The sequence below is a fragment of the Theropithecus gelada genome, chromosome 16 (assembly GCF_003255815.1).
Source record: "Theropithecus gelada isolate Dixy chromosome 16, Tgel_1.0, whole genome shotgun sequence".
In the NCBI taxonomy this organism is placed as follows: domain Eukaryota; kingdom Metazoa; phylum Chordata; class Mammalia; order Primates; family Cercopithecidae; genus Theropithecus; species Theropithecus gelada.
In genome coordinates this window covers 55,483,405-55,505,697 of record NC_037684.1, presented here as the reverse complement: position 1 = coordinate 55,505,697, position 22,293 = coordinate 55,483,405, and the positions used below count along the sequence as shown (strand labels likewise).

At 51.4% G+C, this 22,293-nt stretch overlaps 1 protein-coding gene across 1 annotated transcript in view; it reads left to right on the top strand.

Annotated features, from left to right (window-relative positions):
• CCDC57 (coiled-coil domain containing 57) overlaps window positions 1-22,293 on the top strand; it is a 104,591-nt gene that overhangs the window by 32,149 nt on the left and 50,149 nt on the right. Inside the window, exons 8-13 of the mRNA XM_025363493.1 lie at window positions 1,710-1,872; window positions 2,308-2,439; window positions 6,610-6,832; window positions 7,621-7,796; window positions 16,353-16,475; window positions 21,828-22,028. Of these exons, the coding sequence (XP_025219278.1) occupies window positions 1,710-1,872; window positions 2,308-2,439; window positions 6,610-6,832; window positions 7,621-7,796; window positions 16,353-16,475; window positions 21,828-22,028 (1,018 nt within the window). The remainder of the gene's footprint in view (window positions 1-1,709; window positions 1,873-2,307; window positions 2,440-6,609; window positions 6,833-7,620; window positions 7,797-16,352; window positions 16,476-21,827; window positions 22,029-22,293) is intronic.

Here is a 22,293-nt window from a genome sequence, read left to right as displayed (position 1 = left end):
CTCAAAAAAAAAAAAAAAAAAAAAAAAAAAAAAAAAAAAAAACCCATAAAAATAATTAAACAAAAACAAGAACACATTGTGTATAAATTACCACAAACTTAGCAGCTTAGCTACTTTAAACACCCATTTATTGGCCGGGCGCGGTGGCTCAAGCCTGTAATCCCAGCACTTTGGGAGGCCGAGATGGGCGGATCACGAGGTCAGGAGATCGAGACCATCTTGGCTAACACAGTGAAACCCCGTCTCTACTAAAAAAAATACAAAAAACTAGCCGGGCGAGGTGGCGGGCACCTGTAGTCCCAGCTACTCGGGAGGCTGAGGCAGGAGAATGGCGCAAACCCAGGAGGCAGAGCTTGCAGTGAGCTGAGATCCGGCCACTGCACTCCAGCCCGGGCGACAGCGCGAGACTCCGTCTCAAAATAAATAAATAAATAAATAAATAAATAAATAAATAAATAAATAAACACCCATTTATTCTCTCAGGTTCTGGGGCGAGGGCCTAGGCAGGGCTCAGCCGTTCCCGGCTCAGGGTCTCTCCAGGCTAGAATCAATGATGGCCGGGCTTGCCTCTCCTTGGACGCCCAGGGCCCCTTCCAGACTCACCCAGCTGTTGGCAGAATTCAGTCCCTGCAGCTGTGGGGCCGAGGCCTCCATTCCCTCACTGGCTGACAGCCAGGGCACTCTCCACCCTAAAGGCGTCCTCAGCCCTGGCCACACAGCCCCTCCAGGGACCCTCTCACAACATGATGGCTCCATTGCTATCATTCAAACTCCCTGAAGTTTACCGGTGCAATGAGGCCAGCAGGAGAGTCTCCCTCCCATGCAGAGCCTTGCCACCATCTCTGCGTCATTGCCTCGGACAGGAGGGACCTCTCCCCGCCACAGGATCACCCACAGCCTGGAATTCTGCCCCCAACGTGTGGCCCCACGGCCTTCTGTCCCAGAGTTGCTGGTGTCAGGCCTAGTCCCCGTCCAGTTTTTGTTCTTCTTCCCCTGTAGACTTTTCTTTTGTCCTTCGTACTGTGACGTTTCCCCTTACTGTGTGCGTGTGGGGTCTCTAGAGCTCTCTGAAGGCTGGCGTCTGCTCTGTCCTGGTGGACCTGCCCCATCCTTGTGGACCTGCCCCGTCCTGGTGGACCCGCCCCATCCTGGTGGACCTGCCCCGTCCTGGCGGACCTGCCCCTTTACATCCTGGGTGGCTTCCTCCCTCCGTTCTGATCTAAGATGCTGGTCTTCTGGAGGAAGCCCCCGGGTTCCTGTGTTCCCACCCCTCTGTCCCTTTGCGCTCGCTCCAGGGGCTCTCCCAGCCCTGCCCGCCCCGTGGCTGGGTCCACCCTGCTCTGCTTTTGCTTTCGTAGCTCCGTTCCTTTGTGCATAACCAGTTTATGATGTTTTAAGGTTGTTGCTTTCCTCCCTCTCTTCCCGCGTGCTGGTTCTTCTGTTTTTGTGCGCATCCCCCTCATCCATCCCCCTCCTCCACGGTGTTGGGTTTTCTCCGGCGTCCGGCCATCCTTGGCGCCTGCTCATCTTCGTATTGGGCACCCCCGTGTGCCCATCCACAGGAACCCAGAGCACGTCAGGCCAGTGCAGGCCGCGCGAGAGCAGGAGGGACAGCAGCAGCCCTGCCTTTCCCGTCGCGCCTCCACTTTTCCTGTGGAATGCTTCCTCCTCGGGAAGCATTAATGCTGGGCGGTTGGACGTGTCCTTAGGTACAAGCAACAGCTGTCCCTGGCGGTGGAAAGGGAGCGGAGCCTGGAGCGTGATCAGGTGCAGCTGGGCCTGGACTGGCAGCGCCGCTGTGACGACATTGAAAGGGACCAGATCCAAAAGTCAGAGGCCCTGATTCAGGGTCTGACCACGGCAAAAAGTCAGGTGTGTGCGGCCACCAGGGTCTGGGGCCTTCTCTGCGCCTCTGCAGAGGTGGGGCTGGGCAGGACGGGTCTGGTTCTTACCAAATGCTTCTTTAAATTTGAAAACACTAAACCTCACTGAGCAGTATGCTGTGTAGCAACAAAAATTACAGTAATAAAAATGCGCCCCGCCCGTCCACCCACCTTGACTTTCTTGCATAAGCGGTTTCTGTAGCTGGCCAGCCTCGGGTTTAAGTAGCATTGCATGATCCCATGATCCCCGCTGGCCTGCAAGGACAGCCAGGGGTGTGGGTGGCAGGAAGGGTTTGGCGGCCTGGCCACAGTGGGGAGCCTGGTGCTCTGAGCATCTCCCACCTATGTGTGCTGTTGGAGCCTCAGCAGGCATGGGAGCTGCCCCGTCATCCACACAGGGACTGAGTCCCAGCATTGTTCCCAGGTTGCTGCCAAGCTGCAGGAGACAGAGCAGGCGCTACGGGAGCAGGAGGTGGTGCTGAAGGCCGTGACTCTGGAACGAGACCAGGCCGTGCAGGCCCTGAGGATGCATGGGCTCCCCGGACCAGGGGCGCAGGTGAGAGTGCCCAGCCTGCTCTTTGAAACTTTGCTCAACAGCAGCAGTGGGAAAATAGGACCGGATCCCCAAATCCAACCAAGACTGGAGTTAAGTCTTTCAGTTGTGTTCTTTTTAAATGACCTGTTGCACAAACAAGGGTAAGTCAGAAGCTTGAGAGAGTTAAGGTGAACTCAGGCTTCTTTGTATCTTTCATGTTCGAAAGCTTTAAAAATCCCAAATCCAAATATTACTAGATAGCAGACGTTCATGTGAGTTTGTTCTTATGGTATTGCCTGAGGACCATCACAGCAGGTCATTTTATGCTAGGAATCTGTCATCACCGCTCCTGATTTTGTTGGGCAGTGACGTTAGTGGTCAGTAGTTAAGTACTCATCCTATGCCAGGGTTTGCCCTTAGGCCTTAACATCCCTCCACTCATTTCATCTTGGAGGTTGGCACCATGTCCACTGAGACATAGGGACACTGAGGAGCTTGCCTGAGCTGTCACAGCTCATCAGAGCAGAGCTGGGTCCACGGCAGACGGGAGTGGGGTGCACGGCTGTAGGAGGCTGGGGGCGAGCACAGAGGGCCCAGCATGGGAGGACTGCCCTAGGCCTGCAGATGGCTTTTCTTTTTCCGTGGGGTGTGGTACATGCAGTAGAATGTGCAGGCCTGGAGTGCACAGGTCAGTGCAGTCGACACGTTAGTGTGCCCAAGCACCCTTACCGCAACAAGACCACTGCAACAAGACCACCTGAGAGTCCCTGCCCCCTGCTGGTCCCACCTCCCTGCACAAAGCCGCCGCTGGTGCGCATTTTCTCCTGTTCGATTCGCTTCTCTGCCTGAGGCTTGGCTTGTCATGAAGGGCCTAGATGGGCAGGGCTTCCTCCAAGAGTGCCAAGGCAGCCTAGTGTACTTAGGACTCAGATCCTAACTGGTATGAAGATTGTTCCTAGCTCGTCCTTCATTCATGTGGTTTTTACTCATTTGTTTTGAGACAGGGTCTCGCTTTGTCACCCAGGCTGAAGTGCAGTGGTGCAATCTCAGCTCACTGCAATCTCCGCCTACCCCTAGGCTCAAGCAATCCTCCCGTCTCAGCTGCCCAAGTAGCTGGGACCACAGATGCGCATCACCATGCCTGGCTAATTTTTGGAGTTTGTTTGTTTGTTTTTAGACAGAGTTTCGCTCTTGTCGCCCAGGCTGGAGTGCAGTGGCACGATCTCGGCTCACTGCACCATCACCCCCGCCACTACCCGGGTTCAAGTGATTCTCCTGCCTCAGCCTCCTGAGTAGCTGGGACCACAGATGTGTACCACCATGCCCGGCTAATTTTTTGCATTTTTAGTAGAGATGGGGTTTCTGCATGTTGGTCAGGCTGATCTCAAACTCCTGACTCAGGTGATCTGCCTGCCTCAGCCTCCCAAAGTGCTGGGATTACAGGCGCCCGCCACCACGCCTGGCTAATTTTGTATTTTTAGTGGAGATGGGGTTTCTCCATGTTGGTCAGGCTGGTCTTGAACTCCCGACCTCAGGTGATCTGCCTGCCTCGGCCTCCCAAAGTGCTGGGATTACAGGCTTGAGCCACCATGCCCAGCCTGGCTGTTAATCTTAACTTTAGCCAAGACAAATGCCAATTCAGTTACTTACCTAGGGATGGGTCTCAGGCCGAAGACTGCTCTCTAACAGACAAGCAAGCCCTGCTTCAGCTCTTCTGCCAATATCGTACAGCAAAATAAACTTTAAATCTTGACCAAATTTGGGGAGATCGGATTCTCTGGAGGGGGTGCTCCCAGACCTCGGCAAATTGTCCTGTTGGTTTGAGCCATAAAGTTAGCTCATTCCAGTACCAAGTACCGATAGGAGTTTTGTCAAAGGTCAGAGGCATCTCCACTCAGAATCTCCCTGTGGTTACCAAAGTGTGAACCCAGAAAATCTTAGACCGATCTCAGTTAATTTAGAAGGTTTATTTTGCGAAGGTTGAGGACGCACACCCCTGACACAGCCTCAGGAGGTCCTGATGACATGTGCCCCAGGTGGTCAGAGCACAGTTTGGTTTTATACATTGTAGGGAGACGTGAGTCATCAATCAACATGTGTGATGAACAGTGGTTCCGTCTGGAGAGGCGGGACAACTTGAAGTGGGGAGGGGCTTCCAGGTCATAGGTAGGTAAGAGACAGACGGTTGCATTCGTTCGAGTTTCTGATGAGCCTCTCCAAAGGAGGCAGTGAGATGTACATTCACCTCAGCGAGCAGAGGGTGACTGAATGGAATGGGAGGCAGGTTTGCCCTGAGCAGTTCCCAGCTTGACTTTTCCCTTTAGCTTAATGATATTTTCCTTTCACACTGCCAAGCCCTCTGAGCCTTGCTTGCCGCTGTGGCGGGAATGCTCAGCCAGTGAGGTCATGCAGCCAGCACCCTCAGCGCATCCTAGGACAGAGCCTGGTAAGCCTGTGGGCACTCGGTATCCCAGTCTGTAGCTGGCCAGGTTGAGTGCGGCCTTCAGCGGTCTGCCGCTCATGTGACTGTTTCTCCAGGAGAATTCTTTCTTCATTTTGGTTCTACCGCAAATATTTTCCCATGTCATTACAGTTCTTCACAAACAGAATCTAAATGTCTGCATATTTTATCAAGTGGCCACACCGTTAACGCACCTAGCAATTTTCTCACCAATGGTCCTTCATGATGTTCACCAGCGTTATCACGGCACTGCGGTCGGCAGTTTACTGTCTCCGTTTCTGAACTGCCAGTTGAGGTTCACGTTCTGTTCGCATTATCTCCATCCTTAAGCATGGCGTGTGAAGCTTTCCTCCTGGGAGCCCAGGCCGGCTGGCCTTGCTGCTGAGCATGGAGGAGCCAGTGGGCCAGGGAGTCAGAGCACCCTGGGAAGGGGTCCAGGTCTTGCTTCAGGCTTGTGTTCACGGAGTGCGGAGCGGGGAGCAGGCTCTGCATCCCTCAGGGTGGCTCTGCAGAAGAGGAAATTGTGCCTTTTGCACACATCTTGGCTGGACTCATGGTTGAGCTGGGCCAGAGCCCTGGGACTATGTTTCCCTCTCCGGTGTCCGGGGTCTGTGCTGGTGTCTGGAAGCAGGTGTTTCCTCTAATGTGTCTGCTGTTCTAGTTGTTCACAGCCAGAGGGAAAGACTCATAGCGGTGAGTCCCTCCTGGTCGGAGGCAGAAGTGCCCTGACCTTTGGTTAGAGAAGGACACTCCCTCACCCCAGAACCGGGTGGGTGGGGCCTTCTCTCCTCCTGCACCAGAGCCACCTCGCCTCGTTGTCCTCCCACCTTGGTGGCTCCTTGTGAGGTCTGTCATCCCTATGCCTGCCTTTTGGCCCGAGTGTAACATGTCTCTTTTCTCTGGTTGCTTTTAGAGTTTCCATTTTGTCGCTGATTTTTCAGCAATTTGATTATGCAATGCTCTCTGGTATGATTTTCTTTCTGTTTATGCTGCTTAGGCTTCACTGAGCTTCGTCATCTGTGATGTACGGTTTTCATCGCATTTGTAACGTGTTTGGCCTTGTTGTAGACGCGTCTCCTGCCTTCATGTTCGTCTGGGCTCCTGGTTCCTTGTGCAGCTTGTTTCTGGTCTCAGAGCTCTGCTCATTTTTTCTCCTTTGGCCCCTTTCCGTCTGAGTTTCAGTTTGGGTATTTTCTGGTGCCTGGTGTTTATATTCACTACCTTTTCTTCTGCGTGCTCCGAACCTGCTGTTCATCCTATTCAGTGGATGTTTGACTGTACTAAAGTGTACATAACGCACAGCTGGCCGCTTTATTTTTTGGTGCACCGTTCAGCAGTGTGAAGCTCATTCACGCGGAGATGCAGCCATCACACCACCCTTTCCAGAACGTTCCCATCTTCACAAACTGAAGCTCTGTCCCCGAGAAACACGGGCTCCCCCTCCCCGCCCCCAGCCCCAGCACCCCCATTCCACTTTCTGCCTCTGTGGATTTGACACTCTAGTGACCGCAACAGTATGGAAGGCTTCAGGAATTTGAGTGTCATATTTGCACCTCTGTCAGGCCAGAAAGGAGGGATATCACAACCCCGGGGATGGGGAGGGACCACAGCCCAAGCTCAAGCAGGGGACTGGCCCCGAGAGGGCCGCAGGGAGGGCGGAGGCGCAGCCTGCCAGGACGAGCTGGGGAACCGTTCATCTTTTTGTAGTCATTTTTCCTTGTATTTGACAGATGCTCCTCGGGCAGCATGAAGAAGAAATAAGTAAAGACTTTCCATCCAGTGAGATCCAGCAGCTCCGAGAGCAGAACACGAGCTTGCGAAGCGCGATCGCCCAGATGAGGAAAGAAATGGAGGCTCTAAGCCATCAGATTCCTCCTCCCACCCAGACAGCGGCAGAGAGCACAGATGCAAACCAGCCTGACCCAAAGGCTGGGGGAGATACCGCCACTCCTGGTGAGTAACAGGGAGAAAGGGACAGAGCGGGACGGGAAGTGGGAGAGGGAGGGAGGAGGACAGACAGGAGCATGGGTCTCGACTGGCTTCAAAGAGGCTTCATTTCAGAGTCCTGTAAGTTAACATCCCCTGTAATAAATTCAAAGCATGAAAACTGCTTTTTCTCCAAGAGAAGGAATCTTCAGTTTTATACCAAAAAGCTTTTATATTTGTAAAGTAGAAGGAAAAAATGAGGGTACCTGCTTGACACACTTAAAAAACCTGTTTTAGACCTGAACCAGGGCTGGCTTGGTGTCGCGCGGTCCCAGAGTGGGTTGGTAGCAGGGGCTGGTGGACCGCAGGCCTTTCCTCCAGAGGAGTGTCCGTGGCAGAGCTGATGAGGGCTGCCCGATGCCCGGGAACCCCACGAGTGGCTGTGGGTGGGCGGATGCCAGGATGGATGCAGAGCTTCCGTTCTCCAGGTGGGACTTGGCCCCTCGCACAGAGGCATGTGGGCTGCAGCAGGTGAAACATTTGCTCCTGATCGCTGAGCCCTTCCTGGAGAGCATGGAGACTGTGCTGGTCTCTGGCTGGCACACTCTGGCCAGTGAGGGGAGGGAAGGTCTTTCAGTCTGACACACACACAGAGTGTGGAAACTGCTGTGAAGCTCTCGTGCGGGGAGGACAGGAGGACAGGCACAGTGAGGCAGCGGGCACGAGCTGGCATCGGCTCCCTGAGCTGGTGCTCACAGGGGGGCGGTGTGAAAGGGTGTGTGTATGTATTATATTCACTGGGCTTTTTTTTGCAGATTATGTTCTGGCCCTTGAAGCAGAAATACGAACTCTAAAGCATAAGTTTAAAACTCTGGAAGAGCATCTAGAAGATGTGCTGGATCCTTTAAAGATGTCCTCACCTCGTGCTGAGTCTCAGCCCAGCGTCCGCACCTCGACAGAGACGACTGGTGAGAGTCTGCGTCTCACTGGGGTACTTGCTGTCCCTTTATAAACTGAAATCTGACCCCTGCAGAAAGTCCAGTCACAGCAAATATACAGCTTGAGGCTATTGCAGACGTCAGGGCAGTGTAATCTGGCCTGGCAGCCCCTTGTGCTCCCCCAGAGCCCACGTGCCCTGGCTCCTCACTGCAGTTAGCGTTCCCTGTTTCGGTGTGAATGGAATTCTGTGGCACCTGTGCTCTCTCTGGCATCTTCAGACCTACACTGTGTTTCACTTGATAATGCCAGATTCTTCTCCAAAGCACCCCTACAATTTACACTCCATCCACAGCATGCAAGGCAGCCGTGGTGCTGCATGCGCGCCAACACTTACATGGTCAGTGGCTCCTTCTGTTCCCTCTAGTGGACACGTAGCACATCCTATTTTGGTTTAATTTGCAAATTTCATGAGATTTGTGGGATTGAACATCTTTCCTGTGTGCATTGGTGTATGATTGGCTGGGGCTGCCATAACTCAACACCACAGCCTGGGTGGCTTAAACAACGGGTATTTATTTTCTCACTTCTGGAGTCTGGATGTCAGAGATCAGGCTGCTGGCAGGGTGGGTTCCTCCTGAGGCCTCTCTGTGGCTTGCAGACAGCACCCTCTCCCCTGCGCGCTCAGGTGCCCTCTCCCCTGCATGCTCACGTGCCCTCTCCCCTGCGTGCTCACATGGCTCCTCCCCTGCGCGCTCACGTGGCTCCTCCCCTGCGCGCTCACGTGCCCTCTCCCCTGCGCGCTCACATGGCTCCTCCCCCACTGCGTGCTCACTCCCGGTGTCTCTTAGTCTTTTTTTTTTTGGAGGGGGGACAGAGTCTTGCTCTGTCACCCAGGCTGGAGTGCAGTGGTGTGACCTTAGCTCACTGCAGCCTTTGCCTCCCAGGTTCAAGCGATTCTCCTGCCTCAGCCTCCTAAGTAGCTGGGTTTACAGGTACACACCACCATGCCCGGCTAATTTCTGTATTTTTAGTAGAGATGGGGTTTCACCATGTTGGTCAGGCTGGTCTCGAACTCTTGACCTCATGATCCACCCACCTCGGCCTCCCAAAGTGCTGGGATGACAGGCGTGAGCTGCCGCGCCCGGCTCTTCCTCTTCTAAGGACAACAGTCCAGGGCCCCAGCCTTAGGACCTCGTGTAACCTTAACTGCCTCCTCAAAGGCCCTGTCTCCAAATACAATCATGTTCGGGGTTAGAGCTCCAACCTATCAATTTTGGGGGACACAGTTCAGTCCATAGGATTGGCCTTTTGATAGCCTCTCTTTTGAAGCTCCAGGCCATGTCTTTTGCCCATGTTTTATTAGATGATCTGCCTTTTGTCATAGATTGTTTTTAGGGTATTTGATTCTGACTATGAGCCTTGCGCTGGCTTTATGGGTTGCAAGTATCTCCTCCCAGTCTGTGGCTTTGCCTTTTATTCCTTCACTGGTGTCTTTGGTGAATGGATGGTCTTCATTTCAAGACAGACTCACAGGCTAATCTATTCCACTGTGGTTAGTCCAACATCAAAAGGTTCATTCTAGCATTCTAGCATTCTTTTTCGTTATTCTTTTTTTTTTTTTTGAGACGGAGTCTGGCTCTGTTGCCCAGGCTGGAGTGCAGTGGCCGGATCTCAGCTCACTGCAAGCCCCGCCTCCCGGGTTCACGCCATTCTCCTGCCTCAGCCTCCCGAGGAGCTGGGACCACAGGCGCCGCCACCTCGCCCGGCTAGTTTTTTGTATTTTTAGTAGAGACAGGGTTTCACCGTGTTAGCCAGGATGGTCTCGATCTCCTGAACTCGTGATCCTCCCGTCTCGGCCTCCCAAAGTGCTGGGATTACAGGCTTGAGCCATCGCGCCCGGCCTCTTTTTCGTTATTCTAACTTCCTTTTCCAACAATGAGAAACCTGGCTCGCCCATTCTCACTAACACAGTTACTCTGATCGAGTCCTCTTGGTGTAACCAATCCCCCGTTGCTGCTGCAGCCCCTTCCCCTATTTGGAGGCCCCTCTCCTGCCTGGATGCCTCCCCAGCATCACCGAGCTTGACAGCCCAGCCTGGCCGCCTTCCCCTCAGATGCCCTCACCCTGCTGGAGCCACAGTCCCCCTTAGGTAGGGGAGGCAGGCCCCACCTGCAGGCCTAAGGCAGGAAAAGAAAGGGAGGGGCCAGAGAGGACACTCCACTGGCACAGATTGTCTCAAATGAGGGAGGTTTTGGCCGGGCGTGGTAGCTCACGCCTGTAATCCCAACACTTTGGGAGGCCGAGATGGGTGGATCACCTGAGGTCAGGAGTTTGAGACCAGCCTGGCCAACATGGTAAAACCCCATCTCTACTGAAAATACAAAAAAATTAGCTGGGCGTGGTGGCGGGCGCCTGTAGTCCCAGCTACTTGGGAGGCAGAGGCAGGAGAATCGCTTGCACCCGGGAGGCGAGGTTGCAGTGAGCCAAGATTGCGCCACTGTGCTCCAGCCTGGGAGACAGAGCGAGACTCCATCTCAAAAAAAATAAAATAAGGGAGGTTTTATTTTTCGTTTCCAATGCGGATATTGTTTACTACTTCTTGCATTATTGCCCCTAGCTGAACTCTCCAGTGTGTCTTTCTCCCCAATCCCAGAGGAAGAACTTCCGGCATTTCACTTTTTCAGGTTTGGTTTTTGCTGAAGGTTTTTTGCAGTGGGGGTAGTGGAGGGAGGTTAAGGAAGTTTCTTTCTGTTCCTGTTTTAATATAGATCTTCATTTTTAAAATAATGATTCTTTGTTTTTGTTTCATATATTTTGTATCTTTGTTGTTAGATGTGTATACATTTAGGATTATTATTTTTTTTAGGATAATTGACCCTTATATTGTTATGTAATCTTCCTCTTTATCCTGGCAACGTTCTTTGTTCTGAGGTCTACCTTGTCTGATACTAGTTAATCCACTCAAGCTTTCTTTTGATTCACGTTTGCGTGGTGTAACTTTTTCATCCCTTTTTCTTTTTACCTACCTCTGTCTTTTATATTTGAAATGAATTTATTTTTTTGAGGCGGAGTCTCTGTTGCCTAGGCTGGAGTGCAGTGGCACAATCTTGGCTCACTGCAACCTCTGCCTCCTGGGTTCGAGCAATTCTCGTGCCTCAGCCTCCCAAGTAGCTAGAGTTACAGGCATGTGCCAACATGCCCAGCTGGTAGCGTTTGTATTGTTAGCAGAGACAGGGTTTCACCATGTTGGCCAGGCTGGTCTCAAACTCCTGGCCTCAAGTGATCCACTTGCCTTGGCCTCCCAAAGTGCTGGAATGACAGGCGTGAGCCACTGCACCCGGCCTAAAGACAAAGACTGTTGAAAGCATGCAGAGAGAGCGATGCATGGCCTACAGGGGACTGTGACCGGAGCGGCAGTGGGTTCTCAGCAGCAGCTGTCATCAGATTTCTCTTCAGAAGGAAGTGGCATAATATTTTTCAAGCACTGAAAGCAAAAACTGTCAACCCATAATTATACATTCAGTAAAAACATTCTTCAGGAATGAGAGTGAATAAAGATATTCTCAGATGAAGGAAAAGTTTGTCACCAGCAGACTGGATCTAAAAGAACTGAAAAAGGAGGTACTTTAGACACAACGGAAGGAAGGAAACTAGGAACGTCAGGAGTGAAGGAAAACTAATGGCAAGGGTGAATATGATAGACACTCTTTCACACTTGACTTTTAAAATTACGTTGACAGGCCGGGCGCCATGGCTCATGCCTCATGCCTGTCATCCCAGCACTTTGGGAGGCCAAGGCAGATGGATCACCTGAGGTCAGTAGTTGAAGGCCAGCCTGGCCAACGTGGTGAAACCCCGTATCTACTAAAAATACAAACATTAGCTGGGCGCGGTGGCTCATGCCTGTAGTCCCAGCACTTTGGAAGGCTGGGTGGGTGGATCACTCAAGGTCAGGAGTTTGAGACCAGCCTGGCCAAAATGGAGAAACCCCGTCTCTACTGAAAATACAAAAATTAGCCGGGTGTAATGGCAGGCGCCTGTAATCCCAGCACTTTGGGAGGCTGAGGCGGGTGGATCGCTTGAGGCCAGGAGTTCAAGACCAGCCTGGCTAAAATGGAGAAACCCCGTCTCTACTGAAAATACAAAAATTAGCCGGGCATGGTGACAGGCACCTGTAATCCCAGCTATTTGGGAGGCTGAGGCAGGAGAACCGCTTGAACCTGGGAGGCAGAGGTTGAGTGAGCCGAGATCATGCCACAGCACTCCAGCCTGGGCAACAAGAGCAAAAATCCATCTCAAAAAAAAAAGAGTTTTTGCCTTTAGTTTTCGGAAATTTCATTATGTTGTAGGCCAGGCGCAGTGGCTCAAACCTGTAATCCCAGCACTTTGGGAGGCCGAGACGGGCAGATCACGAGGTCAGGGGATCGAGACCATCCTGCCTAACATGGCGAGACCCCGTCTCTACTAAAAAATAGAAAAATCTAGCCGGGCGAGGTGGCGGGCGCCTATAGTCCCAGCTACTCGGGAGGCTGAGGCAGGAGAATGGCGGGAACCCGGGAGGCGGAGCTTGCAGTGAGCTGAGATCTGGCCACTGCACTCCAGCCTGGGCGACAGAGCGAGACCCCGTCTCCAAAAAAAAAAAAAAAAAAAAGAAATTTCATTATGTTGTGTCTGGGCATAGATTTCTTTGGTTTATTCTTTTTGATATTAAACTGAAGGTTTATGTCTTTCACCAAATTTCAGAAGTTTTCATCCATTATTTTTCAAGTATTTTTTTCAGCTCCATAGTCTTTCCTTCTGGGAGTCTGAGGACACAAACGTTTGGCCTTTTGTTGTTGTCCTGCGGGTCCCTGAGGCTGTGTTTTCTCTGTTTTTTCGATTTGTTTTCTCTGTTGTTCAAATTGGATAGTTCCTTTTCCTCTGTTCTTCAGGTTTATCAGTTCTTTCTTTTGTCATTTCCATTTTTCTGTTAAGCCCATTCAGTGAGATTTTTGTTGCTGTTTCTAAAATTTCCATTTTGGTTTTCTTTTTCCTTTTTTTTTTTTTTAATTGTGGTGGTTGTTTTTGAGACAGGGCCTTGCTCTGTCGTCCAGGCTGGAGTGTGGTGGTATGGTCACAGCTCACTGCAGCCTTGACCCCCGGGGCTCAAGGGACCTTCCCACCTTAGCTTGCCGAGTAACTGGGACTACAGGCTACAGGTGTGCACCACCACACCCCGCTAATTTCTTTTTATATTTGTAGAGATGGAGTGTCACTATGTTGCCCAGGCTGGTCTTGATCTCCTGACCTCAACTGATCCTCCTGCCTCAGCCTCCCAAAGTGTTTGGATTACAGGCGTGAGCCATCACAGTTGGCCTTAGTTTTCTTTATATCTTACTTTACTGGAACTTTCATTTTGCCATATGTTTTTAGAGTGTATTAAATTGTTTGCCAGAGTTTTTTGTTTGTGTATTTGTTCATTTTTTTTAGAGACAGGGTCTTGCTCTGTCACCCAGGCTGGAGTGCAGTGGGCATGATCATGGCTCACTGCAGCCTGGACCTCCTGGGCTCAAGCAACTCTCCGGCCTCAGACTCCTGAAGAGCTGGGGTTATGGGTACGTACCACCATCCGTGCCTAGCTAATTTTTGTGTTTTTTGTGTTTTGTTGTTTTTTTTTTGTAGAGATGGGGTTTCACTATGTTGCCCAGGCTGATCTTAAACTCTTGGCTTCAAGCAATTCTCTCACCTCCACCCTCCCCAGTAACTTGCTCGAGTATTGTTATGACGGCTGCTTTAACATCTTCACCCCATAATTCCAATGTCTGTGTCATCTTGGTGTTGTCTCTTTCATTCGCATTGAGATTTTCTTGGTTGTTAATATTACGAGTATTTTTTTTTTAATTAGAGATGGGGTCTCACTATATTGCCCAGGCTGTTCTGAAGCTCCTTGGCTCAAGTGATCCTCCTGCCTCAGCCTCCCAAAGTGCTGGGATTACAGGCAGCCTCCTGTAATTTTTTACTGTATCATGGACATTTTGAGTGTCACATTATGAAATTCTGGTTCTTATTAAACCTGTGTTAATTCTGTCATTTATTGTATCAGATAAGTCAGCCTTTCTGGGTTCACACTGCCTATCCTGGCCCATTCTGGTGGGCTGAGGTTTGAATGTCCGTTACTTTCCAGAGCCTTGATGATGCTGTTTTACTCTGCCCACATGTGAGCTACCAAGTGGCCAATTAAATCCTGGGCAGTGTCCCCCGCCAGGCCCAGTTGTCAGAGGTTTTGCTGTGCTGGTTCTGTTGATTCTGGCTGGTTTTACACGGCGGATCCTCAGGAGTCTTCATGTAGACCTTCTCCTCCTGTGACCCTCCCCACATGCTCTCCCAGAAGCTGAGATGGCCTTTGTCTATACTAGGCTGCAGGACCATGGGCTGGCAGGAGGGCAGGTGTGGTCCCAAGGGCTCCACCTGCATGTCCCCGTCTTCCTGCTCCATTGGTCCCAGGAGCAGCTTCTCTTCGGCCTTTTTTTTTGGTCTGAGCTCTGGGTTGTGGCTGCCTAGCACCAGGCCAGTGTGTGCAGGAAGGAGACGAGGGACTCCCTGCCAGCCATCCCTGGGATCCGAGGCCCCTAGACGCTCAGGCTTTGTTTCTCACCGTTCAGAATCTTCCTCTAGTGGGGCTTTTTGTGTTCTGGCCGGGCCTTTAGCTGAGATTAGTGGGGGAAAACGGGGGTGGACTGCAGGGTCTCCATCGTGTTAAACCACCCTTGCAGTTCCAGGAAGAATTCAACATGTAGTGATAGATTCTTCTTTTTATAATTTGACAGATTTGGTTTGCTGATACTTCTTTTGTTTTTTGTTTATATGAGACACGGTCTCGCTCTTTGACCAGGCTATTCTTGAACTCTTGGGCTCAGGCCGTCTTCTTGCCTTGGCCTCCGTGTAGCTGGGATTACAGGTGCGAGCCACCAGGCCCAGCTTGGTTTGCCCGTGCCCGTGTTTTATTGAGAATTAGTACATTTATGTTCATGAGTAAGACTGGCCTATAATTTTCAATTCTCGTAATGTTCATGTGAGGTTTTGGAATCAAAGTTACTCTGGCCTCATAAATATGTTGGAAAGTATTCTCTATTTTTCTGTTTTCTAAAAAAGTTTGTATCAGACTTATCTTAATTTTTCTTAAATAATTGGTATAATTCAACTTTGAAACCAGCTGGGCCTGGAGTTTTCCTTGTGGGAAGGTTTAAAATTGTGAATTCAGTTTTTTTCATAGTTATAGGACATTCAGATTTTCTTTTTTATACATTTTTGATGTTATATTTACTAAGAAATTGTCCATTTCATCTAAATTTTCAAATTTTTGACATAAAGTTGCTTATAGTATCCTATGAGTTTTTAAATGTCTGTGAGGTCTGAAGTGATAACTCCTTTTTGCCATTAATTATATTGGTCATTTGCTTTTATTTTTTCCTTGCTTAGTGTTACTGGGTGTTTATTTTAGCCTTCTCAAAGAATCAACTGTTGGTTTTGTTGATTCTCTATTATACATTTATTTTCTGTTTCCTCAATATCTAATACTGATGTTATCTTTTCTTCCTCCTACTTTATTTGGCTTTTTTTTTTTTTTTTGACGGAGTCTCACTTTGTTGCCCAGGCTGGAGTGTCATGGCACAATCTTGGCTCACTGCAACCTCCACCTCCCGGGTTCAGTTGATTCTCGTGCCTCAGCCTCCTGAGTAGCTGGGACCACAGGGGCACACCACCACGCTAGGCTAATTTTTGTTTTTTTTTTCAGCAGAGACAGGTTTTGCCACATTGGCCAGGTTGGTCTCCCACTCCTGACCTCAGGCGATCTGCCCGCCTCAGCCTCCCAAAGTGCTGAGATTACAGGCGTGAGACTCCATGCCTAGCCCTATTTGGCTTTAATTTGGCCATTCTTTTTAAATTTATTTTTCTGCTTGTGTGTGTGACAGGCTCTCGCTCTGCTGTCCAGGCTGGAGTGCAGTGGCGCAGTCATCGCTCACTGTAACCTTGAATTCCTGGGATCCAGGGATCCTCCTGCCTCAGCCTCCCAATGTGATGAGATGACAGGCAGGGGCCACTGCGCCTGGCTCTCTAATTTCTTGAGATGAATGTTTAGCTCACTGGTTTTCAGCCTTTCTTCTTTTCTAAAATATTTATCTAAAGCTGTAATTATTCTTGGACGGACAGCTTTAGATTCATTCCTGAAGTTTCTAAAGTAGTAGTGTTGTTATCTTTCCATTCAAAATAGTTGTTAATATCCGTTGTGATTTTTTTCTTTGACCCTGTGTTATGTGGCATCTTTTTTCTCAATTTCTAAATAAGTGGCTCTTTATTTGGACAGATTGGAGCAATTGGTCTCTATCAGACACTACATGGTAAGGTCAGACTTTTTCCTACAAGGATTCTTGCTTTCTTTACGTGAGGATTATGCTTTCTGTACAGCATCTCTAATCTTCATGTGGACCCAGATCTGCTGACTCCAATGAACAACAGCTTTGCGTTGGGGTCAGCCGCTGGTGCCACGGCCTCACGGGAAAGGGAGAGTTGATAGAGATGTGTGTCTCCCCTGAAAGGCCTTCCTTCGTTCTCAGATCTGAGCTGACAGAAGCCACTCTTCTCTGCAGGAGGGTCTGTCCAAGCTGGCCCAGTGTCCTCCGGACTGGCACTCAGGAAGCTCGGGGACAGAGTGCAGCTCCTAAACCTGCTGGTGACACGACTCAGACAGAAGGTGAGGCGCTCGAGTTTGTGGGGTCTTCCTCCCAGGGAGCCGTTGCTGGGGGGGTGGGGGCGGGGCGTGGGCTCTGAGCGACTGCCCGGTGCAATCCCAGGTGACCTCGGGCATCCACTGACCTCTCTGTGCCTGTTTTCTTCTGAGGAAGGGGCCGTAGGGAGGTCCTGGGAACCGGTTCATCTCATTTGTGCTCGTGGAAGGCTTGCCAGGAGAATCTGGGAAGCACGGTCCAGGCAGTGGAGGCAGTGCTGGCGGCCAGACCCCAGGCCCTGGCTGTGCCCACTCAGAGGGGTCCTGGTCAACGGGGCGTGTGTGTGGGCTGCCTGATGCCACCTGCCCACTCAGAGGAGTCCTGGTCAACAGGGCACGTGTGCTCCATGTCAGTGACGAGCTGCACTTCATCTGAGACACTGGAGCCTTGGCAAACGCTGTTCTTTTCAACCTCCTGGGCCCTTGCCTTTTGGGGGTCGGGTCATACTCCTGCTGGGGCCAGTATCTGCATGCATCCAGCAGCGAGCACACCCTGTTTCCCATGGGGCTGGGGTCACTGCCTTGGTTTGATTGCTACAGAGTCCTAACATTGTTTTGATTTTTACTTTAAAAAATTGTGTGGCCAGGCATGGGGGCTCATGCCTGTAATCCCTGCACTTGGGGAGGCCGAGTTGGGCAGATCACCTGAGGTCAGGAGTTCGAGACCAGCCTGGCCAACATGGTGAAACCCCGTCTCTATAAAATACAAAAAATTAGCCGGGCATGGTGGCAGGTGCCCGTAGTCCCAGCTACTTGGGAGGCTGAGGTGGGAGAATTGCTTGAACCCAGGAGGCGCAGGTTGCGGTGAGCCGAGATCGCACCATTGTACTCTAGCTTGGGCAACAAGAGTGAAACTCCATCTCAAAAAAAATTTTCTTTTAATTGTAAAATGCATTAATATATAACAAAGTTTACCATTTTGACCATTTTAAAGTGTACCTATCAGTGGCAGTACATTCACGATGTTGTAGAAACATTCTCACTATTACCAGAGCTTTTCTCCCCACCCCAGATAGCAGCTCGGTACCAAAACCACACAGCAGTATCACCCGTTCCCTGCTTCCCAGCCTCTAGTAACCATTCCCCTCCCCGTCCCGATCAGTTTATCTACTGAAAGGACCTCATACTAACACAGTCATACGGCAGTTGTCCTTTTGTCCTTTTGTCCTTTGTGCCTGGCTCTTTCACTGAGAATGTTCTCAGGGTCAGCTCTGCGTATGTCAGGGCACCATTCTTCCCGTGGCTGGCGTATCCTGTTGTACGGATGGATCACACTTCGTGTATCACTCATGCACTCAACATCTGGGTTGCTTCCGCTGTTTGGATTGTGCATGACGCTGCTGTGAACGTTCCTGTGTGGACTTATGCAAAGTTCAGTTGTCCTGGGTGTACACCTGGGAGTGGAATTGCTCTGTCAGACGGTCACCCTGTGTTTACCCCTCGAGGAGCCGCCGCGCTGTTTTCCCCGACGGTCACCCTGTGTTTAACCCTCGAGGAGCCGCCACACTGTTTTCCCCAGCAGCTGCACCATTTTACCTCCACCAGCACTGTGTGAGAGTTCCGGTTCCCCATCCCCACCAACACTAGCTGTTTTCTGGCTGTGATGCTAGTCATCCTGGTGGGAGTGAAGTGGGGCCTCACTGTGGTTTTGATTTGCGTTTTCCTGATGACTCCTGGTGTCAGGCAGCATTTCACGTGTGTCTTGGTCGGCATTTGTCTTCTTTGGAGAAATGTCCGTGTAGATCCCTTGCCCAGTTTTAACTGGGTTATCTTTTTATTTGAGTTGTAAGAATTATTTTTATATTCCAGATACAAGTCCCTTATTAGATTTATGATTTGCTACACTTTTTTTCCCATTCTGTGGTTTGTGTTTTCACTTTCTTTTTTTTTTTGAGACAGAGTCTCACTCTGTCACCCAGGCTGGAGTACAGTGATGTGATCTCGGCTGACTGCAACCTCCGCCTCCCGGGTTCAAGCAATTATCCTGCCTCAGCCTCCCGAGTAGCTGGGATTACAGGCGTGAGCCACCATGGCCGGCCAATTTTTGTATTTTTAGTAGAAAGGGGGTTTCATCAGGCTGGTCTCAAACTCCTGACCTCGGGTGATCTTCCCACCTCCGCCTCCCAAAGTCCTGGCATTGCAGGTATAAGCCACTACACCTGGCCTGTCTTTTCACTTTCTTGATGGTGTCCTTTGAAGGACACCGAATGTCTCCAGTTTTGATCCAGTGCCATTGTTCATGTCTCCTGTTGCTTGTGCTTCTGAGTCGTGCTGTCCTCATCCCGTTGCCTTTATTCCTTGTGAGGCGACTTAACAGGGAACTTCCACATGTCCTGTCACATTGTAAATACGTAAATCACACCTTCCCTTCCCTGCAGCCTCTGCTTCTTCCCTAGTGCAGAACATCTCTCTAGAAACAAAGTATTCCAGGGCCGGTGCGGTGGCTCAAGCCTGTAATCCCAGCACTTTGGGAGGCCAAGACGGGCGGATCACGAGGTCAGGAGATCAAGACCATCCTGGCTAACACGGTGAAACCCCGTCTCTACTAAAAAATACAAAAAACTAGCCGGGCGAAGTGGCGGGCGCCTGTAGTCCCAGCTACTCGGGAGGCTGAGGCCGGAGAATGGCGTAAACCTGGGAGGCGGAGCTTGCAGTGAGCTGAGATCCGGCCACTGCACTCCAGCCTGGGCAACAGAGCGAGACTCCGTCTCAAAAAAAAAAAAAAAAAAAGAAAATGACAAATATAAATTGTATATCTCTGTAGTGTGTGACATGATGTTCTGAAACATGTCCACACTGTGGAATGGCTGAATGAGGCTAATTAACGTGTGCATCACCCTCAGACCTCTCATTTGCTGCTGATGCCTAACGTCTCACCTTGACTGGACGTGCATCTTTGTTGCTGCAGTGAAGAGGAACTTGGCTACTTTTCCATTTCTGTTGAAGATCCATGTACCCGTGAGGGGCTCCAGTCGAGGGGGGTTGAAGATCCGTGTACACGTGAGGGGCTCCAGTCGGGGGGTGGGTTGAAGATCCGTGTACACGTGAGGGGCTCCAGTCGGGGGAGTTGAAGATCCGTGTACACGTGAGGGGCTCCAGTCGAGGAAGATCCGTGTACACGTGAGGGGCTCCAGTTGGGGGAGTTGAAGATCCGTGTACCTGTGAGGGGCTTCAGTGGGAGGGTTGAAGATCCGTGTACTCGTGAGGGGCTTCAGTGGGGGGGGTTGAAGATCCGTGTACATGTGAGGGGCTTCAGTAGGGGGGTTGAAGATCCGTGTACACATGAGGGGCTTCAGTAGGGGGGTTGAAGATCCGTGTACCCGTGAGGGGCCCCAGTTGAGGCAGTTGAAGATCCGTGTACACATGAGGGGCTCCAGTTGAGGAAGATCCGTGTACACGTGAGGGGCCCCAGTCGAGGCGGTTGAATATCCACGTACCCATGACGGGGCTCCAGATCCCCGACACTTTGCAGTTGCTGTTTCCCCCATTTCCCACACAAATCCTACAGACAAGAAATAAACATTTAAAAAGCTTTTAGGCTGGGCACGGTGGTACACACCTGTAGTCGCAACACTTTGGGAGGCTGAGACGGGAACATCACTTGAGCCCAGGAGTTTGAGAACAGCCTGGGTAACATAGGGAGACCTTGTCCCTACAAAAACTAAACAAGACTGGGCACGGTGGCTCATGCCTGTAATCCCCACACTTTGGGAGGGTGAGGTGGGAGGATTATTTGAGCTCGGTAGTTTGAAACCAGCCTGGGCAACACAGCAAGACCCCATCTGTACTAAAAACTGAAATAATTAGCCAAGAATGGTGGTGCGTCTGTAATCGCAGCTACTCAGGAGGCTGAGGATTGCTTGAGCCCAGATGGTCGAGGCTGCAGTGAGCCACGATCGCGCCACTGCGCCCCAGCCTGGGCAACAGAGCAAGACCCTGTCTCTAAAAATAAAAACAGGCTAGATGTGGTGACTCACAGGTGTAATCCCAACACTCTGGGAGGCTGAGGCAGAAGATCGCTTGAGTCCAGGAGTTTGAGACCAGCCGAGGCAACAAAGTAAGATGCCATCTGAATAAAATAAGTAAATAAATACAAGCTTTTAATTTTACCTTGGTTAATCATAGATGATTTGATCATCCTGGGGAAAATGTTCACCTTGAAGTAATATTGTTTGGTTGGGTTTTTACTTAGCAGTGTCTGTAAATTAAATAATAACCTTTATTTGTGTGTAGGTAGCAAATTCAAAAACGAAATATTCATAAGGAATTCACCGTAGGAGTCCCTGGCATAGGGAAAGTAATATTTTATGTCACTGGGAATGAGGCGGGAAGGCTCTGGTGCAAGGAGGCATTCGTCTTTCTCACCTGCGCTGCTCTTCTTCCTTCCTCTCGCCGGGAGTGGTGCGGTCAGTGAGAGGCAGCCAGAGCTGGAGGCCAGCCCAGGGCCCCCAGGGTGGGTCTCATGGCCAGCCTGTTGCCTCCCAGAGATACTCTGTGACCTGCGACTTCCCTCTCCCAGCCCCCCATTCACTCGGGCCTCCTGTTGGCCTCCACCTGCCTTTCTTTTTTTTTTTTGAGACGGAGTCTTGCTGTGTCGTCCAGGCTGGAGTGCAGTGGCGCGATCTTGGCTCACTGCAAGCTCTGCCTCCCGGGTTCACGGCATTCTCCTGCCTCAACCTCCCGAGTAGCTGGGACTACAGGCGCTGCCACCGCGCCCGGTTAGTTTTTTGTATTTTTTAGTAGAGATGGGGTTTCACTGTGTTAGCCAGGATGGTCTCAATCTTCTGACCTCGTGATCTGCCCGCCGTGGCCTCCCAAAGTGCTGGGATTACAAGCCTGAGCCTCCGCACCCGGCCTATCCACCTACCTTTCAATAGCCTCAGCCCTCTGACCTCCTGGCCTGCCTCCCTCTGGCCTCCCCATTTCTGCCCCCTTTGATTAGCAGAAGAGAAAAATCTATACCTCCTACTGGTTACCTGCAATTCTGGAGGCTTTTGTTTCTCCCTGGAAGGAGGGCTCAGGAAGGGGTTTCGAGGCGCTCTGCCTCTGTCCATGCACGGATTCTCCCCACCAGCCTGGGAGTCCAGAGCAGGGTACCGGGAGCCACCGGGGCGGCCAGCTGGGTGGGGCAGGAGGAGCAGCGGCTGCGGTGGGGGGCGGAGGGCGGAGGGCAGTTGCATCCAGCTGGGGAGGAGGCCCTGGTCTCCGGCTCCCCTGCTCTTTCCCCGCACTCACAGCGCTTCCCGGCAGTGCCCCAGGGGCCTGCTCCAGCCCAGCCGCTGCCTTGACTCCTTACACTGCCTTCGAAATGGCTCCTAGGTGCTGCGGGAACCCCTGGAGCCGGCCGCTTTCCAGCGTGAGCTTCCCCGTGAGGTGGACCAGGTACACCTGGAGGTTTTGGAGCTGCGGAAACAGGTGGCTGAGCTGGGGAAGCATCTCAGGATAGCCCACCACGGGGGAGCAGAGCCTTCAGTCCAGAAGCAGCCCCCAGCCTCAGACGCCGTGACCCTAGGGAGAGAGGTGGGTGCCCACCAGCTCCTCCTGCCACCCGCCTGTCGAGGCTCCTGCCACAGAAACTGCCCTTGCCTGCGCTCTGCCAGTGTTGCTGCCTGTATGCCCTGGGAGCTCAGGTGGGACGAGAGCTGCAGTGAAGGCTGTGCCTGGAAGTGGGCCCTGCTCCACCCGTCTCCCCCTTCTTCCTCCCCCTTCTTCCTCCCCCTTCTTCCTCCCCCTTCTTCCTCCCCCTTCTTCCTCCCCCTTCTTCCTCCCCCTTCTTCCTCCCCCT